The sequence below is a fragment of the Nyctereutes procyonoides genome, unplaced genomic scaffold, assembly GCF_905146905.1.
Source record: "Nyctereutes procyonoides isolate TBG_1078 unplaced genomic scaffold, NYPRO_anot_genome, whole genome shotgun sequence".
Classification (NCBI taxonomy): Eukaryota; Metazoa; Chordata; class Mammalia; order Carnivora; family Canidae; genus Nyctereutes; species Nyctereutes procyonoides.
The window spans coordinates 34,748,270-34,772,358 of NW_026575139.1; the positions used below are offsets into that span (position 1 = coordinate 34,748,270).

General features: G+C 43.4%; 1 protein-coding gene across 1 annotated transcript in view; it reads right to left on the minus strand.

Moving 5' to 3' along the window:
* RHOJ (ras homolog family member J) overlaps window positions 1-24,089 on the minus strand; it is an 80,480-nt gene that overhangs the window by 13,956 nt on the left and 42,435 nt on the right. Inside the window, exon 2 of the mRNA XM_055304140.1 lies at window positions 9,469-9,527. Coding sequence (XP_055160115.1) covers window positions 9,469-9,527 — 59 coding nt within the window. The remainder of the gene's footprint in view (window positions 1-9,468; window positions 9,528-24,089) is intronic.

Below are 24,089 nucleotides of genomic sequence, written 5' to 3' on the forward strand. Positions count from 1 at the left end.
GGCCAAGGCACAGCAATTTTCTTCCTATATGCAATTTTAATTTAGAATAAGCTAGCTATAAATGTAAAGCAAACAGCTGTTGCCAGATCAGACCCCACAATTTTGTAGAAATGTATTGTGTGAGAGTTTAAAGTCCAGATTTTGAGATTTCCTCTTAAGTCTACCTAGAGGCTATTGTGTGGCCTAATAAATAAAATACCAGATTAATTATTTTTTCCCCCAAACACTATTCATACCAGAATATGCTCTGAGTGAAGAGTTCCTGGTTACATAAGTTGTTTGTGTATATACTGTTTTAGTGGAAAATGATAAAGACAAAGTAAAACATTGGATCATCTCAACTTTTTGGGAAAAAGTCAGCAGGTACCTTTTGTACATGAAGTGTTTCAGGAGGTTCCAAGGTAAATCTGCTATTTCGATATAACATTTTATATCTTCATAGAATTTAGTAACACATAAGCCAAAAGTAATTTTATTTATGTTGTATACTTATACCATGTCAGTATATACTATGTATACATACGTGTTTGCACATACCACAATTGACATGGTCGTCATCCACACCATGCATACTTTATATATGTATGCACACTATGTACATGCATGTACTATACCTATATAGGGCAACCAAACCTGCATATTCATACTTAATCACATACATAGACATGGACAACATAACAATTCATTTATTAGGGTTCTGATTACTCTCCCTAACATTTCAAGCAAATTATAAAACTCATATATGCTCATTACAAAAATTGAAACATTCCCTAGAGTAATCCAGAGAGTAGAAGTGAAAGTTTGTTTTCACCTTCTATGTGATCTCTAATAGTTTTTCATCTCTTCCCAGAGGAAGCCATGATTTAAGAGTATCCTCCTGAATATTATATATTTATAATAGATATAACAGATAGAATAGACACGTATTTAGTTTCTTTTAAAAATTGGTTGCATAGTTCATATTGCTGTGCCACTTGATCTTTAAAACTTAATATGTCATGGATATTTAAAAATATCAGTCTTGCCAACTTTCTATTGACTCTCATGATGTCTTTATAATAAGAGAATATGTCCATACATGGACACGTGTGACTGGAAGGAAGTCCCTTAGCGTGTTGAGTGCGGCATCTCTGGTCAATGGGCATGCGCTGATCTATTGTTAAGCTACTTCAAGTACCCAGTCCTCAGGGACTCTGGAACACATGGCTGCAGCTATTACCACTGCTAATCCCACTAGAATCTCAGCAAAGGTTTTTAATTACCTAACCAAAATCAGTGCAAGATGGCAAGGATGCTGAAAAATCCTAAGTTCTCTTTATACATGAACCCTGTAACCAAACCTTCTTGCCCACCATCTCTGCCCTGCTTTCCTTTTGCTCTGGGGCTTTTCCTTAGGATGCGGCCATGAGGCTGACAAGCTAAGACTCTTCTTCCCAGACCATAACTTACAGCTGTGCACAATACCACCTGCTCTCTGCCATTTCATCCTCCCATCTGGATTGTGATAAATGGAGCAGGGACCATGCTGTTTTTTTTTTTCTTTTTCTCATGCCCTACTTATACTCTGTCCACAGCAAACATTCCATAAATGCCGTTGACTGATTGGCTGATACCAGGTCTGCAGTGACCTGCAAATAAACACGTGGCTATTCCGTGGGTCATTTATGGCAGAGTTTTTGTTAGAATCACCCAGGGAGATTTGAGAATATCTTGACACCCTGCTAGCCAGCTACCTGCCTCTCTCCCCACACTTCAGGACCAATTAAATAACAATTTTTGGAAAGAGGGCCTGGGCATTCCAGTCTAATCAGTTTGGAATTGGCATGGAGTTGAGAATACCTGATTTGCATTGTTCTTATCTTCACAATCACTGAGGGTGCATCAAGGGCTTAGCACGAAGAGCCTGGCATTGTTTCAGTCACTTACTTGCATTGCCTTGTTGAATCTTCACAGTAGCACTGGAGAGATAGTAACATCCACAACCATATTTCATAGAAGAGGAAGCTAAGTTTTAGAGAAGTTCAGTAATGAACTAATGCCTCAGAACTATTAAATACTGGGATGGATTATTTAGCCCGAATCCAGCAGCAGTTCTTAATTGTGACCACATTATTTGCTTCAGCTCAGAACCTCAAGTGACAGGTTAAGCATTTTTTTTTAATTAAGTTATCTAGGAATCTTAATACAGACTCATGCTTTACCCAGGAATCTAAGAAATGTGGGACCTTGCATGTTTTAGATCGATTCGTGGCCTGCGATTGCTAGAAATTACCAGTAGATGGAAGCAGATACTGTATATTTAAAACCTCAAAGTCCTAAAACCAGAAACTGTACAATCAGAAGTGTCACAACTAGATAAGGTAGGAACAAATAACTGGTGGTCTGAATGGATTGTGTTTATTTGATTCTATACCCAGAAGCTATCAAAGCAATTCTGCTTACGTTCTGGAAGAGTTAGGAAGACCATGGATTGAGAATGTGAGAGGAGTCTGGGGTTTTGATCCTTTCTTTACTCCTGGCAGGGTAGCCAAGGCCCTCCAGCTGAGTGACTTTCCACTTTGTCCTTTGCTGGGGTTTATCTTGCTCTGTATTCTGGATATCTCTTCTGTAGAAGCCTTAGTTCTGCTGTGTAACTCCAGTCAAAAAGCTTGATTAATTTTCTCCTGTGCATGTAGCACTGTTAAAGATGCTATATGAAGCTGATAAGGTCAGTAAGAGTTGATTCTCCCCTTAGGGGAAAGAAAAGGAAAATATAGAAGTCACTCAATTTATTTGCAAGTGAGACAGGCCAAGTTTCTCTTGCTCTTGGTTAGCTCTGTGATAATAATGTAGAATATTTATTTACCTGAATCGGAAGAGCACAAATCAGAGCGGGAAGAGGCCTTTGAGACCAGGTGTGGTCGCTGCTTGGCAGCCTTGGCCTGGGAGCTTGTAAGGAATGCACATCCTCAGGCCCTGCCCAGCCCTCCTATGGCTGTGGCCCCGGGCAGGGGCTTTACCAGCTGTTTTGTGACTTTGTCAGGTGACTTTGTTGGAATTCAAATTTCAGAACTACAGGTTACTGTACTTCCCTGTCCCCTCTGCTGATTTCATAGTCGAAGAAGCCCAACTCTAGACAGCTTGAGTGATTTCATCAGAACTAATCAGAATCAAAAACACCTTTAAAGAAGTCCTCACATCATGGGCTGGCAGGGCTCCTGTTGGCCCCCATTAGCCACAGGCTGCAGCGATGACACATGGCAGGGGGTTCAGAATTAAAAAAGGGAAGTGTCCTCTTGAGATTGAGGGCTGGGCGGGTGGTGGGAGGTTGGGGGATTTGAATTTGTACCAGCTGATAAGTTTTCCACAATAGGGCACATTTTAAGCCTAGGTTGGATGACCACATGTTGAGAGGATGTAAAGGAACTCTGAGAAGTGGAGAAGTGGTTTAGCTGGTATTTGAGGCCACTTACAATGTTGAAACTGAGAATGGAAGGCTGCCAATAAAAATTAATTTATTTAAAAAAATGAGCACTGGGTGTTATTCTGTATGTTGGTAAATTGAACACCAATAAAAATTAATTTATTAAAAAAAATGGAAGGCTGGTGCTTGACTGTTTCTGGAGGAGACAGCGTCTCAATCTAAAATTGCCACTCGAGTAGGGCTTTGGAGGGCTAAAATGGACAAGGGGGCTGAGGTGGATGGGGAGGGGCTCAGGGAATAGGGAGGGATTTGGGACTTTAGGCTCTTGAGTACTTTTTACCAACTTCACCCTGAAGGCGGAGCACTGGTTTGCAGACAGATCTGGCGCTTTCAGATGACTATGGACCACTCTTGGGAAAGAGCAGTTCAGGGGAGCCTCACTGGATGGCCACACGCCTTCCGTATAGTCTGGAACAGCCAGAGCATGATAGTCCAGGTAGTGAGGAAGAGAAACGATTTGACCAGTCCTTCACAGACTCCAGGGCCCCTTGAGTCTTGTTAACGTGCAGCTTCTCATTCAGCAGCAGGTCTGGGATGAAGCCTGAGAATTTATTTCTAACAAGTTTCCAGTGATACTGATGCTCTGGTCCAGGGATCACACTCTGAGTGACAAGGAGAGTTGTACTGAGTCTCTCCTCCCCAAGCCCATCCATCCCTGATGCATATTCAATTGGAAATAGAATTCTGCTTCCAAGTCCTCTTGGGTTTAGTGACATTTATCTTGGATTTTAGCATAAGTCTCATTTTCATAATTCTCCCATAAGTACACTCATATCTGTCAGTCTTGGTTTGGAAAATGTGAGCAACATCCAGAGGGTGGGAGTGTAGCATAGTGCTTAAGAGGCATGGGCTAGGGAGACATGTTCTCTGGGTTCAAATCCCAGCACTGCCTGTGACTACTGTGTGATAGTAGGTAAGTTCTCTCTGCCTCAGTTTCTTTATCTGTAAAATGAGATTTATAACAGTGCTTGCCCCATAGGGTTGTTTGAGGATGAAATGCATTAGTATGTGCCGACCACTTAGAGCAATGTCTTGAATGTATTAAGTTCTTTAGTGGTCAAGAGTCCATCCTGTCAACAACAGCTGCAGTGTCCCTGCCCTCAGTGGATACCAGGGCTGAATCTGAAATTAACTTTTTCTAAACTGAATTGTAACAGGACCCATGTGCTTACATACTCTAATAGCACTTCTGAATCAATGTCCCTACAACCCCATATTCTTTTATAATTTGAGAAGTAAGATTGTGTCCTATGGTTACTTTTACTGATAACTTGTCATGTGAGCAAACTTCTTTCTAATCTCCGGATTGCACACTTCTAAAACCACATTAAGGCACATATGAGCAAGAAAAGTTGAGTGGCTCATTGAGGAAAAACATTTGTTTTGAGGCGTTAGGCAAACTTTCCATGGAGGATTGAGGCCAGATTCTGTGCTCCAGATGGCTCCATTGGGTCAGCCAATAGCAAAAGGGAAGGTTCATGTCCTTCCAAGTGGACCCTGGTTTGCCATTAATGAACCCCAATTATACTTGCCTCGTGTGCCTCTTCAAACTCTTTGGGACAGAGGCACTTCAGAAACCAGAGCAGATGAAGACATGCAGTGTGTAGTCCTGGCTCAGGGAGGAGTGTGGCTGATGGCCTTTCTACTCCCACACTTCCATGGTCACTGGTGACCACCGAGATTCTCGGGGCTGTGGTTTCTCAGTGACAGACACCCTTCCATGCTTGCCAACATACAGACAACCCCCTATCCTGAGGGGCTTGTATGCCAAGAATCCGGGGGGTTCACCCTGCTGAGAAACCCAGCTCCTGACTCCAGGAGACTCTCACTCTTCCCTGGTGGTGCTGCCAACTGCCACTTTTGCAAATATGGCCTTTGAGATATGTCTATCCTGGAGTTTGGCCTGAGGGGCCACAGTCTGAGTAGAGTTTTGCCCACATGGCTCTTGTAGTGGAGGGCCCACTGACAGAAGGAGGTAAGATGTCTTAGTGCTATGGCTGGCTCCATTCTAGGTGCCCAGCAGCAGGATGAGAGGATGCCTGGCTCTGAGCCATGACCAGGGACTGACTGGTCCCCCAGCTTGGCATTCCTCAGTTGGCAGATGCCCAGGCTTTGCTGCAGCATCCCCACCCCAGCATCCTGTTCTCTACTTGGTCTCTAATGACGCACTTGAAACATACTGGCCTGCAAATATGTCATGGAAAAGTCGGCTCTGGGACTCTTTGTAGCTGAGCCAAAGATCTGAGCTCTAGAAATCCCTTTCAGAAAAATTTTCAGTAATGCACTACTAGAGGCATGTGCTGTACAGCATAACCTGGCACGATCTCAATAGATTTGGCTTACAGGCCCAGCCTTATTGCCTCTCTGGTGTGAGCTGAGGGGTAATATGCAGAGTCAGCTTGTGAAAAAATCCCTTCCCTCATTGCCTAACTTAATGTTTGGAATTCTATCTAACAGATGAACCAGAGTGCTGAAGACTTTGTTTTCAAAGGATTCTACTCAAAGTCCAAATATTTGTTTGTTTTAGGGATTTGGGGAGGGAGCACATGTTGTGTAGGAACTGCCATGTGATAGGAGTGTATACATGTGACCTCATTTATAAAGTGCTTGGCGGGCTTCTGAATGGCCAGGAGCATGCCTCAGGTGGGCCTGGTGGGGACCGCAGTGGTGACCGAGGTAGACTAGGGATGACAATGTGGACGGAGCCAGGTTAAATCGTTTTGTCTAGAGCTAACTTTGAGGGTGGTAATGCCAAGTTCCTATCACTTTGCTTTGCAGAATATGTGCCCCTTGAGGTTGTTTTCACTAACTCTGACCCATGATTAGCTCAAGACAAAGATGAGGGACACTGCTTCCTGGTTTATTCATGTGAGACAATCTAATTATTTAATTACAGCAAGATAGAATTCTAGAGTTGGTTTCAGAGACCTTTTTTTTTCTTTTTTCTGTGGTTCAGGGATTAATCAGGTGGATCACCTCTCTTTCTTCTTAGTAACTCTGACCATATGAGTATTTTTGAATTAGGTGAATGTTCCTTAACCATGTGACCTCAGTGACATTTGCTGGGATATAACTGGAGACAGTGGAGGATCTTGCCTGAGGCTGGAATTGGAAATTTGGGGATCATACTTCTAAGTTAAATGTGTCCCAAAGCGTTATTGGCAGAGGTATAGAACCAGGGGGATCAACTCAGGTAAGGAGTATTTTCCTGTTAGAGCCATGCTTTGACCACCAAAGACTTTACTGCATATGGATCATGTAGGGGATCTTCTTAAAATGAATTTTCGGAGTCAATCGGCTGGAACTGGGGCCTGGGAATCTGCATTTCGAGCAAGCTCCCTGGTGATGCTGATGTTGCTGGTGGACCCCACACTTTGAGTGGCAAGGTTCCAAAACAGTGATTCCCTTTTTTTTTTTCAGCCCCAGGCTTGAACTCATGACCCTAAGATCAAGACCTGAGCTGAGACCAAGAGCCAGATGCTTAATGGATTGAGCCACCCAGGCACCCCCAGAACAGTGTTTCCTAAAATATGGTATATAGACTAGTGGCAGCAGCACTAAGAAGCCTGTTAGAAATGCAAATTCTTGGGCCTCATTCCAGACCTATAGAATCAGAAATTCTGGAAGTGGGCCCAGGGGCTGGGTGTTAGAAGGACCTGTACATGATTCTGATGTCTGCTCAAGTTTGAGAACCACCACTATTATACAAAATGAATTACATGTTACCCTTTAGTGTAACTCACTCCAATATTTAATGATCCTTTGCTGCTGGAAGATCTTCCTTGGGTCTAGCCTCAAATCATTTTGTTTAATTACTCTAGGTCTTTTAGGCCTTCTTGAAGTAGTCTGTGAAAAGTTCTAATCATAGAATTTTAGGCCTAGAAGTAACTTTAAGATGTGTCCTGATTTCTTTTCCCCAAGCTGCATGCTCCCTAATGAATCTTGTCCACCTTTGAGCTTTCAAAGTAGCTGGTAGAAAGCATTAGAGGAAAGCATTAAGTTGAGGAAATATTTATAACCCACTTGTTGTGATATTTTATCAGTGCCCATTGCTTCTTCTGTGTCAGAGGTTTGGATCATTCTATTTTCTTCAATTTGGAGTTTGAGGATATTTTTATACTGCCTTAGAGCTTCAAGTCCTATACTACTGTTATTTAAAATTTTTTCTAAAAAGGACAGCAGTGGGAAAGAATAATTAAACTCTACAGGAGCTTTTAAACAGTGTCATTGGATTGGAAATTAAACAGAGGCTTGGGAGGTTGTTCTGGGGACAATGAATGTGAAGAAGCTAACACTTGTCATGGATTGCTACAGAAGAAGGGAGCACTGGGTGGGTGTGAGGGGGCACAGGGAGCTTTTCAGAAGGCGAGAGAAACAGAGAGGACTCAGAGTCAGGCAATAATCTTTGCTGTACTGAACTTTTTGAACTAGGTTATATTCATAAACTCTAACTATGGGGATGAAAGGTATAAACTGTCCCTTTCGGGCTATGAGTTTCTGATGAATGGCAAACCCTAATAACTAGATGACTGAATGAAAAGTAGGCAGATTCGGTCCAAAAAGCAGTGTTCCTTTATCACCGGCAGGCTTTCTGGTGGAGGGACAGTCAAGCAGCAGGTACACTGAGGCCGTTGTACCTTAACCCAGAGGAGCCAAACCAGTTTTCCAGTTTAGGCATTTGGAGCATCCTTTCCTGGTTGTGTGTCTTGATATTGATATGAGAAGTCTCCTGCACTCCCCAGTTCCTGAGAGTAGATGGCTAAAACAGCCATCTGCAAATGATGGGTAACTGACTAACTCTTAGGAGTCTTGAGTCTGGTGTAAGATTTTCCAGGTTCCCCACTGTCCTGGCCTGCCCAACATCAGCCTCTGGTGTCCCACAGACATTTATACGTGGTCCTTGCAGATGCACGCAGAAATCCCCCAAAGAATGCCATTTATTATTATTTTTCTTAGTACAGAATTTTCAAGTTGAGCAAAAAGACGTATCTCCAGATAATTGTGGAAAAAAAAAAAAAAGGCCCAGACAAATGCATGACTACAAAGAACAATTACCAGGAAGCTCACAGTGGGAAAGAGCATGGTCAGTGTTCACTCCAAAGGACTTAAGATGTATGAGTTTGGACAGACTGAACAACCCGCTGATTTTGGCCTAAATAAATGACCCAATGGTAACAAAAGCTCTATCAAAGAAACTGGGCCACAGCCATCAATTGCTTAACCCATGAATTTTGTAACACTAGAAACTTTTCATAGTGGAGTGTGGGGTGCAAGGAAAGAAAGATGAGGTGGCATTTTCATCCAAGTAAGGCATGTGCTAACTGAATAAATATTGAGGGTTCATTCTAATCTACAGCCCTCCATTATTGGTTGGCCACATTCTCCAACTTGAAGACACATCTCTGACAGAATGAGAATATTTCAAGAATCTTAGAGAATTTAGAGTCAACTTCCAGTTATTCAGGGGTCGACCCTCACTTTTGGAAACCATTCCAAAACCAAAAGATCCTGGCTTTTCTTCTTCCCAACACTTCATCCATCTCCCTACCCTACCCCCGCTCATTCTCCGTCTCTTTTTGGACTTTTCCATGGCTCATTAGCCAATTCAAATAAAGGCTGGGCAAAGAATATAATGTGAAAAAAATGGGTGAAACTAAAATTCATAAAATTGACTCATTAATCCCAATCTGGAATTGGTGTGGTTAGGAAGAACTTGAGACTCTTGGCCAAATTCATTATTTAGTTATTGATGGTCATCCATCAATGAATGAATGAGTATTTGCCTACCAACACCTTGAGTAACATAATGATTTAGTTTTTGTAATTATCCGTGTTATTAAGATATTAAGAATATGCCTTTGTTCTCATTTAGATAGACAATAAATTTGTCCTGAGTGATCAGAAGAGGTAATAATACCTGTACTCTCAGTCTCCATGTGTCTAGCCAAATGGATCATTCTCCCCACCCCCCAAACCCTCAATGAAGCAAAATAGCAAAAAGGTACCTGTCCTGCAGTGTCATACAGTCCAAGCAGGTGTTGCTTGCCTCCCACTGTCACAGTAACTAGAAGAGAAGACAAGAGGAGAGTTTATAAATGCCAGCTTCAGTCAGGAGGCTTCACATTTCTCCATGCCAACATCTTCCTGGGCAGTCAGGACAAGCATATGCCTCACCCATGTAACATTCTAAACCAAGCTGACAGTGCGATTTCCAAATGCAAGGCAACCTTAGCCTGAAGTGAGAGCAGATGGGCTCAGCCAAGTCAAAATTTCTCAACTGAGATGAATATTATCGGTGCCACGAGGGTACCCTGTAGGCTACTCATTGATCCCGCGTAGGCCCTAGGATATCAAGCTATTGAAAAGAAAAGGATGCTGGAAGCTTTCTTGGTTTGGTTATTTTTTTCTTTTGTTTTGTTGGGGCCATCTTTCAGGATACAGAATGGGATGAGCAACTTCTCTGTTCAAAATATCTTGGCTTTGGTCTGTCTCTGAAATGTTAATAAAATCATGAAACAAAGAATAGTAACCCACCTACATATTTTATAGTCTATAAGGCAGGACTAAGAATGACACAAGAAGGGCTTAACATTTATTTTATAAAAGTTTTTCTTTTTTAGTGAAATAGTCTAGTGCTTTAGCCTAATTGATTTATTACAATACTGAACGTCAGTTGCAGGAGGAGATGTGGGATGGGTTTGCTTGCACAGACCTAAAGGGTGTACGTAGAGGGAAAAGTAGACAGTCTGATTTACCCAGCTGGCTTCCTGCCTTGCAAGTAATTGTGTCCATAAGGGAGAAGTAATAGAGGGATACCAGCCACTCTGTACATGTCTGGGGATGAAATAAAGTCTCAACTTGAAACTAAACTGAGATCGAACACCAGGAATGCAAAAGTAATACAATCTCACGGTGGATGGAGAGAGCGAATTTAAATCCCCTCCCCCCAAGCTCCATTTAATCTCTTTTTAGAAAAAGGAAGTAAAATGTGAGGGAGAATGTGATTTTCCCCCCCCTACTTGATCAAAAAATGTGCAAGTGCAGCGTAAAGATAATTTTGGTTCTTCCAACTGTTGGCTGTGCAGGAAAGAAAGATCCACTGCACAGTTACCTTTATCACGGCCTCTCTCACACATGCCCACTGCCCGCCCCATTCTTCAGCCTGTTGCTGAGCCTCGCTGATTTGGTACTGATTTGACTTTTGTTTCCAGGACCCTGGGCTACATGTATGTTAAGTACATCTCAATGGCTCATTCTCTGAAAAACACTTGTTTAGAAGTGCTGTCTCCCTAGACACCAGGAACGATTTTTCTAATCTACCCAGATCAACATGTGTTCAGCCTGATAACATGGCTGCGGCCACTCAGAGGAGCTTCCAAATGTGTGTTTTTAAGTGGTGAACCCAGCTCCGTGCAACGCTGGTGACAATGCTGACAGAAGAGGGGCATCCAAACATTTTTGTTTCCTTTCACATGTCAGGCAAGCAATGGAAATGAAGGTGAGACTGTGTGGTCCAGAGCTTTGTCTTGTTTTATTTTCCTCTTCCTACATGCTCAGAACCCAGTCAGATGTTCCTGAAATCTGCCTAAATGGTTTCTTTAATGACCAATTCACTACCTAGTCATGGATCAGGAATGAAGGGAAAAAATCCAACCATTACAACATGGAATTTCCGGCCTCTGGTGAGCCCAGTACACACAGGTCAGGGGCAGCTGTTCTGGAGACCCTCCTGGAGCCTCCCACGACCTACAGGCCCAGGGCCATCTGTGGAGCGAGCTGCAGATGCCGAGTCATCCTCACGGCCCTTTGGGCACTGTGGATATTCCTGAGCAATGGCTCTGACCTTTGTCATAGGAGCTCTGGGGCCTTTCCCTCTGGCCTGCTCTCCCTTCAGCTTCACTCTTCTCTCCCTTGGCAGCTTTGACAGCCGGAACTTACACCAGGCCCAGGGGAGTTGCAGGCCCAGTGAGGCTGGGCTGTGGGAGGAGGCTCTGGGCAGTCTTCTCTTCAGTCTGTCCTTCCCTAACTCAAGGCTTTATTGAGTTCCTGGAGCACACTCAGTGTTGGGAGTAGAAACACCAGATGTGATTCCTCCTGTCATGGAGTGCGGGGACTCCATGAACAGAGCCTCATGGGCAGAGCCTGGGCACCGTGACATGTAGCAAACACTATGCCGAGGCAGCGTGGAGGGGTGTGGGGGCACACAGTAGGGACATCACTGTATTACTGTGTGTGTGTGCAAGTGCGTGTGCGCCGGTGGGGGTGGGAATGTGCAGGGGCACTGCTGCTTGTGTGTGCATGTGCCACACACACACACACACACACAAACACACTCTCTGCTGGAGCTTCATGGCTGTGAGTCACTCAGGGTTTACTGGGGGATGTGGGCAGGAATAGGTGAGCATGCAGGGTCTGGCTGCCCTGACTCACTAATTTTGATTTTTTTCTGAAGGCTTTGTTAAGCTGTGAAAGTCCCCAATTCTTTTTCCTGAAGAAAGTAAAAGAGAAGGGCACCTGGGTGGCTCAGTGGCTCAGTGGTTGAGCATCTGCCTTTGGCTGATGGCATGACCCCCAGGACCAGGTATGAATCCTTCATGGGGCTCCCTGCTCAGTGGGGAGCCTGCTTCTCCCTCTGCCTGTGTCTCTGCCTTTCTCTCAGTGTCTCTCATGAATAAATAAATAAACTCTTAAAAAAAAAAAAGAAAGTAAAAGAGAAGGAATTGAAATAATTTCCTGTACCAAGGCAAAATGGTGGGAGGAGGGAGGATGGCATTTTTCAGGTGGAAATCTTGCTGGCTTTCAGCTTTGCTGGGTAGTGGCTGTCTGTTCTGTGTATTTGGACAGCCCTGGTGGAAGGATCCTAAAGGAGCTTGTACCTCTGTCCCTGGAAATCACTGTTCTTCTCTCTTCTCTGCCCTGTTAGTCTCCCATTTTACTGGAAGGCAGATAAGCAGATCGCACAGATGACGCTAGGGAATACCAAGGGATAGATCCAAGCATTAATCATACACTGTCGAGAGTGCAGATGGCTTTGTGAATCCATATCTTAAAGTTGCAGGGCATGCCTTATTGCCAACCTGTATCCTACAAAGTTCCTCAATTTGGAAACAAATCAGTCATGACAGCACAGAAGGAAGGTGTGCCCTAAAATGCTAACAGCAAATGTGGTGAGGTTGAAAGAGCAGGATCTTTTAAGTCAGATGGTTCTGTGTTCAATACCTATCTTCGCTATTCACCATCTGAGTGATCTTGGGAAAGTCACCTAACATCGCTGAGCCCCTCCATTCTTATTTGTTAAAAATGGAGATAACATCACCTATCAAAGAGAGCACTTGTGAAAAAGCAAATTAAGTGAGAAAATGACTGACACACAGCCTGGTCCACAGTAAGTGCTGAGCAATTATTACCTTCCCTCCTTCACCAAATGCTTCCTGAACCTGTAGTAATGACAGGCTCTCCACTGAATAGCCAGGGCACATAGCTGGTACAAAAATTCATAATGTTTGTGAATTACTGGTCACTCTCTACCCTACATGATAGCTACTTAGATCCGAGTCTTATATCTCCCACTGGATAGGAAGACCCTTGAGGACAGAATCTCCTTATTTCCTATCCTGCGCAGGCCACAGCTGGATCCCTGGTATATATGGTTGATGCTGAACACATGGTACACAAGTGGAACACCAGGGGCAGTTCAGAGAGAAGAAAGTCCTTCAAAATGTGCCAAGCTGCAGCTTGAAGCTCCCTGCAAGGCACTAACTGCTAGGAAGCACCTGCAGCCAGCAGATCTGTTGGCAGGCCGTTGGCAGGCTAAAATCCCAGATCACCAACTATTCTTGGAGCTATTAGAGTTGTTTACCGAGCTTAGAGGGGTTTTAAAGAGAGCAGGCCAAATGACCTGCTAATGGCTCAGTTGGTTCTCTCAATAAAGTGTGAGGAGTTGTCAGTGACCTGTTAAGATGTAAAACGAGGGCCTTCTTTAGATCCATTAAACTCTTTGCTTCCTTGTGTTCCTTTGGGCAGATGGGAGTGGTTAATTTTGTGAGCTGCATGCGGTGCTAATGAAGTCTAAGTCAGGGGTTTGCTCTCTTAAAGGATCAGTAAGTTTCACCCAGAAAGAAAATGTCCCAGGCGGGCTCTGAGCCTACTCCCCTCGGCATTTCAGTCACCTCGCGTCTGCCCCTGTGTGTGTCATTTGCAAACCTGGATGAGGAAGTGCGGATCATTCCTGGGAAGCCAGCTCAGACCAGCAGCCCAGCCCATCAGAAGCACCAGGAAACTGATCCAGAGTCCCTCGCTTGCTAGCTGATGGGCTGGCCATCTCGTGTGCCAAGAGCAGTCTTTTGAGGCCGACATGATGAATCCAAAGAACTGAAATAGTGGGAATGCCAGGTCAGTTGGGAGGAAGCCGCCCTTCCATCCCCAGCACCTAGCCAGCTGTCTGCATGGCTTATGTGGAGTTACTCTATTTGGGAGGTTGGATGAGGCACATTCGACGAGGTGCATGCATGCAATGCCGTACAGGTGCTATTTTGGAGGAAGAAACACTAGATTATATACATAGCAAGAAATAGAGTTTTAAGCAAGTTGAAAACGTGTTTTCAGGTGAGCATAGGGTGAAGATAGGTCAGAGATTTATTAACTCATTGGTGAGAGAAGCGGTAAGATGACAGATCTTGTACAAGGAGCATTTTGAAGAATTGACGTGTACAGGTACTTAAAAAGCAAAATGTTAGGATGAAATGACTAGATTCAGTGGGAAACTAGTTGTTGTCCTATGGGAAAGATAACCTTCAGTGTTCTCTTTTCTACTAAACAGGAATTCTTTGCGTGTCTATCTGACAAGATTTACAAGTTAACATGCACCTTCAGAAAGTCTAAGCTTCTTTCTAGTTAACAGCAGGATCAAGCAAAGGTACATTCCCCTAGATTATTAATCCCTGGGGGGAGGGCACCCCAGCATGGCAGCAAAGGGACAGTTTCATGCTCTTGGCCTTATATCTAAGCTTCAGGTAATTTTTGTTCATGTCTGAATCCAAGTCCCTGCTTTGTGACTCATCTGGTGAGAGGTTGGGCAAGCCAGTAGGTCTCTCTCACCTGGAAAGTAAACAAATCATGTTTACCCTAAGGGGGCATAAAAACTCTTTCTAAGCCGTTCAAAATCTGGGGGTAATCATTGCAACAGTTTGTCTGCGTCTAGGGGGCTGTAAGAAATGGGGAGTTTAAATGAAAATTTTCGATTCTGACTCTCATCATGCTTAGCTGACTGGACGTCTTCAGGGTCACCCACTGATCTTTTCTTCTCTGAACTGACCTGTTTTTCCTCGTTTCTGGAAAAGCCCATCTGGGGCAGTGACTTACCTAGCTTCACCAGCCACTCTTAGGAGCTGCTTGTGTGTGTTTGTGACCTGGTTGAAGCCTCACAATGTGCATGTTCATTTTATAAGGAACCAGCTCAGAAGCATCTGAGATTTTCTCCAAATTAAGGTAGGTTAGAAAACTATGAAGCTAGAAATACACAATACATTTGCCTAAATATCAGTGGTGATGAATTCCTTCCTGATGGGTTTCAAACTTCCAACAGACATGATCTTCATGCAGCTTGAAACCTTTTGCCCCCATCTACACCAGCCCACCCCAGCCACCTCTTTCCCCTTTTTTGCAAGGAATGCTTCTTACTCACTGAGCAGCAGACTCTCCCTCTCCTTCCACCCTCTCCCCACCCCACCCCTCGCTCCGCCCCAAATAAAGTTGCCTGGGGAGGTCTTTTATTTGATGTGCTGTATGAGGTCTTGTTTCTGCAGAACACAGACTGAGGAGAAAACCAAACAGGTGACCTGAGAATCTGTTAGGAAGGACTCCAAGGGCAGCCTGGGTGACCCAGTGCTTTAGCGCCACCTGCGGCCCAGGGCCTGATCCTGGAGACTCGGGATCAAGTCCCGTGTCGAGCTCCCTACATGGAACCTGCTCCTCCCTCGGCCTTTGTCTCTGCCTCTCTCTCTCTCTCTGTCTCTCATGAATAAATAAATAAAATATTTTTTTTTTTTAAAAAAAGGACTCCAAATTGAGGACTTTTTGGTTTTTTTGGTTAGGTCTGTATATGTGTCCTACAATAAGGAGAACCCCAAGTGAACAGGGTACCACATATTTGCCCTGCATTTTCCATCCCTGGTCACATTTCTTTCTCTTGACAGGGGATTTGGTTTGTAGTTATTTCAAGTTGTAACTGCCCTGGATTTTAAGGCAGAAGAACTGGATGGAACTGTGAACTCACTGTAAATGAACTCTGGGAGCTTGAGCAGGCCATAGCTTTTCTAAGTCTTGATTTTCTCATTGGAAATTTGAGGAGCAAAAGAGAGCAGGAGTATGACGATTTTGTACAGAGCAGCTTACACAAATATAAGGTGGCATCACTGAACAAACGGCTTCTTAAAGAACAATACTTTTGAGGGACACATGGGTGGCTCAGTGGTTGAGCATCTGCCTTCGGCTCGGGGTGTGATTCTGGAGCCCCTGGATTGACTCTCTCATCTGGTTCCCTGTGGGGAGACTGCTTCTCCCTCTGCCCATGTCTTACCTCCCTCTCTGTGTCTCTCATGAATAAATAAAATCTTAAAAAAAAAAAAAGAACAATACTTTGAGAACAGAGCTTGTGGGAATGGAGTTGCCTTGGCTCTGGGTGTGGGGTGGATGTTCTGGAAAAGTCTGCCCTTGTCAGTACTTGTTTGATGATGGAAGAGACGGAGGAGGAGAAGAGGGAAGAGCTTGTTTAATTCTAGGACTCTTGGAGCTGACTGGGGATGAATACACTAATAGTGTGTTCCTGTCAAGAGTTTTCAAGGAATTTAAAAAAAGTCATGATTCCATGACGTCCACACCCTGGAATTTCAGAGTTCTGCTTGGCCTCATTTTTCCTTCCACAACATTCATTTGGTCTGCACATCTTGACAATTCTACCTGCTAGATAGCTCAGGAACCTGGGTCCTCTTTACCATTCTTGTAGCTGTCCCCTGGTGACCCCTAACTCCCAGCCTTGTCAATTGCCAAAGCCTCCTAATCCACCTTCGGTTCTCCAGGCTCATCTGCTGTGCTTTCCTTACTGCCCCTGGAGTTCATGCAGCTGTGGCTCCCAAAGATCTCCAAGATAAACTTCAAATACCTTCCAAGAGTATACAAAGTCCTTGTAATCTGGCCCTGGTTTACCCTCTCTTTTATTTTTTTACCCTCCAATGATCCAAACTTTTTGTAATCTATTATACTCATGATGCCTTCGCTTAAGCTGTTCCCTCTGGAATACTGGAAAAAGAAATTCTGCTGGAATGCTTTCTCCACACTTGTGTGTCTGGAAAACATTCACAACCATAAAACTCGCTTCCATAACTTTTTCTTGATTCCCCCCAAATACATTAAGCCTCACCGGGCCTTGCTCACCGGGCCATACTGTGCCCGGGCCATACTGTGCTGTGTGTTATTTACTCTCACGTCATGGAGTTTAGCATGGGCCTGCCATGTAACTCCATAAATAATGGTTGAGTGACTACAAAGTGCATCAAGCTCTACCCAAACTGAAGGTTTTCTCTGAGACACCTATTTTCTGTAGATGAATCTCTGGCCTTTCTCAAAGGATCGCCATGGGCTCTTCTGGATGCTAAGTGGCAGGATGGGGTCCCCAGCAATGCCGGCCTCCACTGGAGCTGGCCACCTGCTGTGAGAGGATGCCATGGCAATGGGGCTCTGCTGGGTGGTCTCTGTGCTTGGAGCACCCTGCCACTTTTCCAGGCAACTCTCACCAGCCACAGGGCTGCCAGATTCTAGGCCAGAAGGGCAGAACCACTGCCAAGGTGTCCTGAGGTTCACTGGGGCTGTAGAAGCCATGGTCTCCAGGCAGCTTGGCATTAGCCACAGGGTTCAGGGGAGCTGTCTTTTAATTAAGACTTTGGGAAGTCGTGACTGAATTGTAGGTGAAGCCTGCACACAGGGGCTTGTTGTGGCAAACCAGAGCAGGCTTTTTGCAGGATCCCCTCTATCAAGAACTTCGTTAAAAAATGCCAGCTTCTTCCTAAATTGCTTTTAAAAACCTCACAATTATTAAGCTTGCATTGAGGTATTGTAGAATAAATAAATGCCTAAGGTGGAGGCAGAAATGTAAAATTTTAGCCTTTGGACTCCGTGATGGAGATGCTTCATGGCGGCCACCAGGGGGAGCTGGTTAAAACCACAGATTCCCTGGTTTCACACCAGGCCCCTAAGATTTTGAAGAACTAGGTGTGGGGTGGGACCCAGGTGTCTGCATTTTAATCACGCTCTTCAGGAGGCTGATTCAGAGCTGAGCCTCTGTTTCCTTATCTTTAAGATGAGACTAATGATACCTCGATTACTCTAGAGTGTCCCATCCACTTTAGACAGGTGTGGTGGATGTTAGATGAAGTAGTATGTGGGAAAAACTAAGTTTACAGAATGCTACAGATATAATCTTTTTGGCCATGTCTGACCTACAACACGGAAATGCGGCACTTTGGATATGATGGCACTCCTTTTGTCTAGAAATAGTCACTGTGGAAATACAAGCACTGGGGTGATGATAAAAGTGGAATAGCATGTTCCGGTGAAGAATTTTCAGAGAATTATTAGGCCCATAAAAATTGTATCAGGTACCCAGCTATAAATGAGTTAGAAAATATGATGGAAGGTACCCTTTTCACAATGACAACACAAACTATAAAGTGTCTGGTAATGTGCAAGACCTTTCTGACCACCCTGTTCAGCCACATAAAAGAAGGACATGGAGAAGAAACACTCATGGATTTAGGTGGGAAGCTCTGTATTATAAAGATGCTCTGTTTAATAATTTTAAAGTAGGGTGGCCCGGGTGGCTCAGTGGTTTAGCACCTGCCTTGGGCCCAGGGCATGATCCTGGAGACCTGGGATCGAGTCTCGCGTCAGGCTCCCTGCGTGGAGCCTGCTTCTCCCTCTGCCTCTGTCTCTGCCCCCCTCTCTCTCTGTGTCTCTCATGAATGAGTGGATAAAGTTAAAAAAAATTTAAAGTAATTCCAATAAGATTTTTGAACTGAGAATGCAACAGAGTGATTGCAGTAGTTTTACAGAAAATGAAATTGATAAGAATAGCTAATCATTAAAAAAATTACAGGATAAAAAAAATTACAGGATAACCATGTTAATATACATTAACATGTATTATAAAGTTATACTAATCAAAGAAGCATAGCACCAGCACAAGAATCAATGAAACAGAATAGGATCTCAGCCCCAGAGCTGATGCTACATGTGTAAGGATTTAGTATATAAAAGGCAGTGGAAAAAGACAAAGTATTCAATATATTGTATTTACACAGTTGGTTACTATTTGGAAATAAAACAGCAAGTGAAGAATACCATAAAGAAAATGATCAATATATTCGATTTTTAAAAATGAAAGAAAGGTTTAAGTGTATTGGGAAAAATGGTCATGATATATGGAGGTTGAAGAAGGTTGTCTTTGATACATAAGGTGCATTCTAATCAATAAGAATAATTTTTAAAAAAGATTTTATGTATTTATTCATGAGAGACACAGAGAGAAAGAGAGGCAGAGACACAGGCAGAGGGAGAAGCAGGCTCCATGCAGGGAGCCTGACCCCAGACTTTATCCCGGGACTCCAGGATCATGCCCTGAGCTGATGGTGGCGCTAAACTGCTGAGCCACCTGGGCTGCCCAATAAGAATAATTGTTCAAAAGAAAAGAAATAAAGAATATGTACAATTTACAAATAAATTAAGGGGCAATGAATATTGGAGCAAAAATGTTCAAGTTAAACAGGATATAATCTCTGGCCTATTAAACTGACATAGATGAAGAGAATGGCACCATACTGGTGAGTACATGAAGACATGAGCACTCATACCTGATGGAGGAAATGTAAATTGGTTCAAGTTTTCTAGCGAGTCATTTGTCAGTATAGATCAAATGCCTAAACATGGGTCTGTCTCTGATTCAGCAATTTTATTTCTACTGTGTATCCCCAGGAATAACAATATATCCATATAAGACAATTAATCACCAAAGTATTTATAATTGCTAACAGTTGGAAACAACCTAAAAGTTCAGTAATTGGGGATTGATCCTTTTCAGATACGGAATAACCTTACAATGTAACTTTTTATTTTATTTTTTTTAAAGACTTATTAATTTATCCTAGAAGGAGATAGAGCTTGGGGGAATGGGCAGAGGGAGAGGGAGAGAGAATCTTAAGCAGTCTCCACAGTGACCACAGAACCTGACGCAGGACTCTCACGACCCTGAGATCAGATCTGAGCTGAAACCAAGAGTCCAGAAGCTCAACCGACTGCACCACCCAGGCACTCCAAAATGTAACCCTTTAAAGAATATTGAGAAATGAGGTAAGATATTGAGGATATAATGTCTGATAGTAGGAGATAAAATTCTACATTTCATATGTAAAAATATTTATTGAGAATACTTTTTTTAAAGATTTTATTTATGTATTCATGACACACACACAAAGAGAGAGAGAGAGAGAGAGAGAGAGAGAGAGAGAGAGAGAGAGAGGCAGAAGGAGAAGCAGGCTCCATGCAGGGAGCCTGACATGGGACTCGACCCTGGGTCTCCAGGATCACGTCCCCGGCTGAAGGTGGCACTAAACCGCTGAGCCACGGAGGCTGCCCCAAGAATACTTTTTACCCCCCATACTTTGTTACCATGAACACCTAAGTCAGAAAAAGAATGGATATTTGGGTGCTCATCAGTTGTTATCATGTTGTGATTATCAATGTTTCTACACAGATTACATTAAATGTCATCTGGATTGTCTCCTGTCACACTCTCCCATTGCTTCTAGGTTCACTCTCTGGTTTTGTCTTAGGCTTCTCCAGATTTATTTGAGGGTGTAGGGCTGAGCTTAGATTTTTATGAGGACGCACATTTGGTGCTTGCTGCAGTGGAGGATTATAAACTAGTGAGGCATAGCTCATCTTCTTCAGAGAATTATGAGGAGCCAGTAATGCTTTACCTATACTTGCTTTTCAAAGGTACCGAGAAAATATTGTGCATTTGAGGATGCTGAAATCTGCCTAAATGTATTAGTTGTAAACCAAAACAAGTGTATGAGCTGTAAAGACAACAGCAGTGAATTGGTTCCAAATATGGCCCTTTATTGACAAAGTCTAGGCATAGTGAAATAAACCAGCCTAACAGATAGAGTATGTGTTTCTGCTCTCAATAACTCCTCTACCAAAGTATTATAAGATCGTTTGGAGAATATTAAACAATTTTTCTCTGTTTTATATTTTTGCACATGGTTGTTGTCCTAGATTATGTTTAGTTATCTGCCTCTTTGTTTTTTGGAAGCCTAGAATTTTAGGTACTGGTGTTGTTTTCCCCTTTATTTATTTCATTTATTGTAGTCTAGTATCCCCAACAAAATAGGGAATAGTTTTATAGTTTTATTTTTTACTTGTTTTTAAAAAAGATTATTTATTTATCTGAGACAGAGAGAGCATGAGAGAGGTAGTTGTGGGTGCAGAGAGAGGGAGAAGTAGACTCTCCACTGAGCAGGGAGCAGGAGGTGGAGTTCCATCCCAGGACCTTGGGATCATGACCTGAGCTGAAGGCAGACACTTAACCACCTGAGTCACCCAGGCACTCCTATGTTTTAGTTCTTTACAACTGTCCAGAAATATTAAGATTTTCTGGTTAATTATGATCAAAAGAGGATGTATATATGACAATCTGAGATAAAGCAGTTCTTGGAGCCTTTCTGCAACAAATAGCAATGAGACCATCTTGTAAGTTTATTGTTAAGTATTTTCTCCATTTGTCTAAGGTAACATCTACCACTTTTATGTCCTTGTTCACATGTTTTTCCCCAACTATTTGTCCTCAAACCATCTAAAAATAAAAATAGGGTTTTGGGAATGCTTATCAGCAATGTACAGTGCATGGCTAGCCAGTTTTGTTAAGGACAGGTTCACGGGTAGTAGAGGGATGCACTGAATGGGATACGCACTGTCACTCAAAGCTAAAAGGAAGCTTTGTACAAGGCTTGGTGCCTCAGGTCAACTGTGTCAGTGGATTAGCAATCTGAGGCTTTGAATTCTTTTGATTTTTTTTTTTTTTTTTTTTAGGATTTTATTTACTATTTGGCAGAGAGAGAAAGAGAGAGATCATGAGCAGGGGCAGAGGGAGAAGCTGACTCCCCATTGAGCAGGGAGCCCAAGGCGGGGCTCTATCCCAGGACCCGGGATCATGACTCAAGCTGAAGGCAGTGCTTAACTGACTGAGCCACCCAGGCACCCCGAGGCTTTGAGTTCTTACTCTTAGTTTTGCGGATGCTTTTCTTGTAAACCATTTTGACGAGAAGTGAAAGATAAAGACGCCAAAGGGGGATTCAAATCATAAACCATAGCACTGCTTCTCAAATTCATTTCAGGATTTTTCAGGGCCTACCAAGAGCCTTGAAGCTTTGTCCCTATCCTCCATTGGTCACCAGCACACCTTCTGTAAATATTTTAGTTTTCTTTTTGCCAACACAAGAAAGCCCAGGGCTTGTGTGGTGCTCTCCTTTGGGCTTTGGAGAGGAGGTCAAAACTGAGCAGTCAAGGGTTATTTTCTCTCTTCCATAGCATGGAGGTGGGGGTAGGTGGGAGGGGTGGGGTGGTAGAAGCAGGAAGAGGGGGAAGGGGAAGGTAATAAACATTTATAATTTAATATCCTTTCTTGTATCCTTGCCACATTTACAATTCAGTAGTTTGTTTTTCAGGACTGGGGCGGGGGCTCACTTGCTCAACTCTAGTGTGATACTAACACCATCATGTCTGTCTTGGAACCTATTGATCCTTAGGAGTTTAAACTACCACATAGTCAAGGACACCAAGGGTAGTTGGCATTACGGTTTTTACCAGACCAAAAGGTTAAAGGCCCAAGTGCTAAAAGAGGAGTTAAAGATAAAAGGATGGTCCTCTGGAGTTGTCACTCATTGGTCAGAAGGAAAATGAGGTTGTGCAGTGGAAGTCATGTGGACACAAGATCAGGTGGTCGACAGATGTATATGAATGGGGAGGTGGGAGGTGTACACTACAAAAGAAATGCAGGAATGAGGCTCACTCTCACTGGCCCTCTGAGGAGGCTGGGGGCAAAAGCACATTTTTGGTTCTGCTGGTGAAGCCCCAGGACATGGCTGCTCATGGCCTTGGTGGGAATTTGAGGCCTGGAAGGAACTTGTGCCAAAAACGACGACTGTAAAGAGAGGAAATTATAAACAAATAATCTTGAGGCTTGGAAAATGTTGTCTCATTCCCCTGGGTCATCGCTGCGGGGAAATTGACCTCAAAATGTGAGAACATGAGTAAAGGGAGGGAGGCAAGTGATTTGGGCAAATGAGACCATGGAAAGGGCTGATTTGCTCGGTAATTTATTTCAGTATTTCTACTGTACCCGGCAGTTTGGAACAAAATAAAAACCAGTGTGTTTTCTCATATTTGGGGATTTCTGAAGGTCTTTTTGAAGTTCTGTGAGCTATTTTAAAAAGTGTTCTTCTAGACCTGGGGAAGGGTGTACTACGGCTGTCCGTCTGTCTGTTTAGTGTAAGGACCTGGGCAGTCTTGGCTTTTGGAGTAGTCAGACACATTTCATTTCTCTGGGTGAGATCCCCTCACCTCGCTTTCCCCTCTCTGGCTCAGTATGGTGTCCTTCTTTCCCTTTCTCTGCTCCCTTAGCAAAATCTGTAGTTCTCTGTTTTCCCCACACATTGAGGTGAGGTTCTACAAGTGATTAATAACTAATAACTGACTGCACCTTGAATTCCTTACATGCAAAGACAAAGGATCCAGCAGTGTCTTGGAAGTAATGGGTGTTCAGTAAGTGGGTATTGTTGAATGAATGGATAGCCTAAAATCCTCCCCCACCACCCCAAGGAGGGTATACATTTTAAAGATGATCATGTCAAACTGATAACTCTTAATAGGGATTTCAGGAGCATCTGATAGGTTGGAGGAGAGTCTTTGCAGACTTGCAGCTTTCCTCACATCAGGAAATCACAGCAGAGAGTCCTGGTGATACTTTCTGGCATAGATGCAAGGAGACACAATTGTTGGATTGAAACTGATCAATTCTAGAAAAGGAAAGCTATTGAGTTCAGACTTGGGCATACTCCAAGATAGACAGTGATGGCATGTTTGGCTGGTTCCCATCACTGACAGTTGAGACAACCCTGTATGGCACAGGTGACATAAGGCAGCTCTTGAGATTGTAAATTTCAGGGCCTGGGGGGAGCAGCCCAAGCCCATGACCCCAACCTCTACCAGGGAATGGCCCCATCATCACTCCTGCTGCTTCCAAGTCTCACTCCCCAGCCAAGAAGGAGAGAAATAACAAAACATTGCTGCTAATTATGTTCCAGATAGTTTTTTGAAAATATAGAATTAGTGAAGGATAAATGAGCAATAGCCGTATCTCTTGAGACAAATTCACACTTTCTTTTCTTTTTTCTTTTTTTAAATTATCACATTGGCTGATCCTTTACAGTCAACAAAAAGTTTTCTCTTTTAGACTTCGGTCTAAAGTCTAAAGATCAGGTCTTCTGGCTCTCTGTGAGGTATGGCATTTGTGACT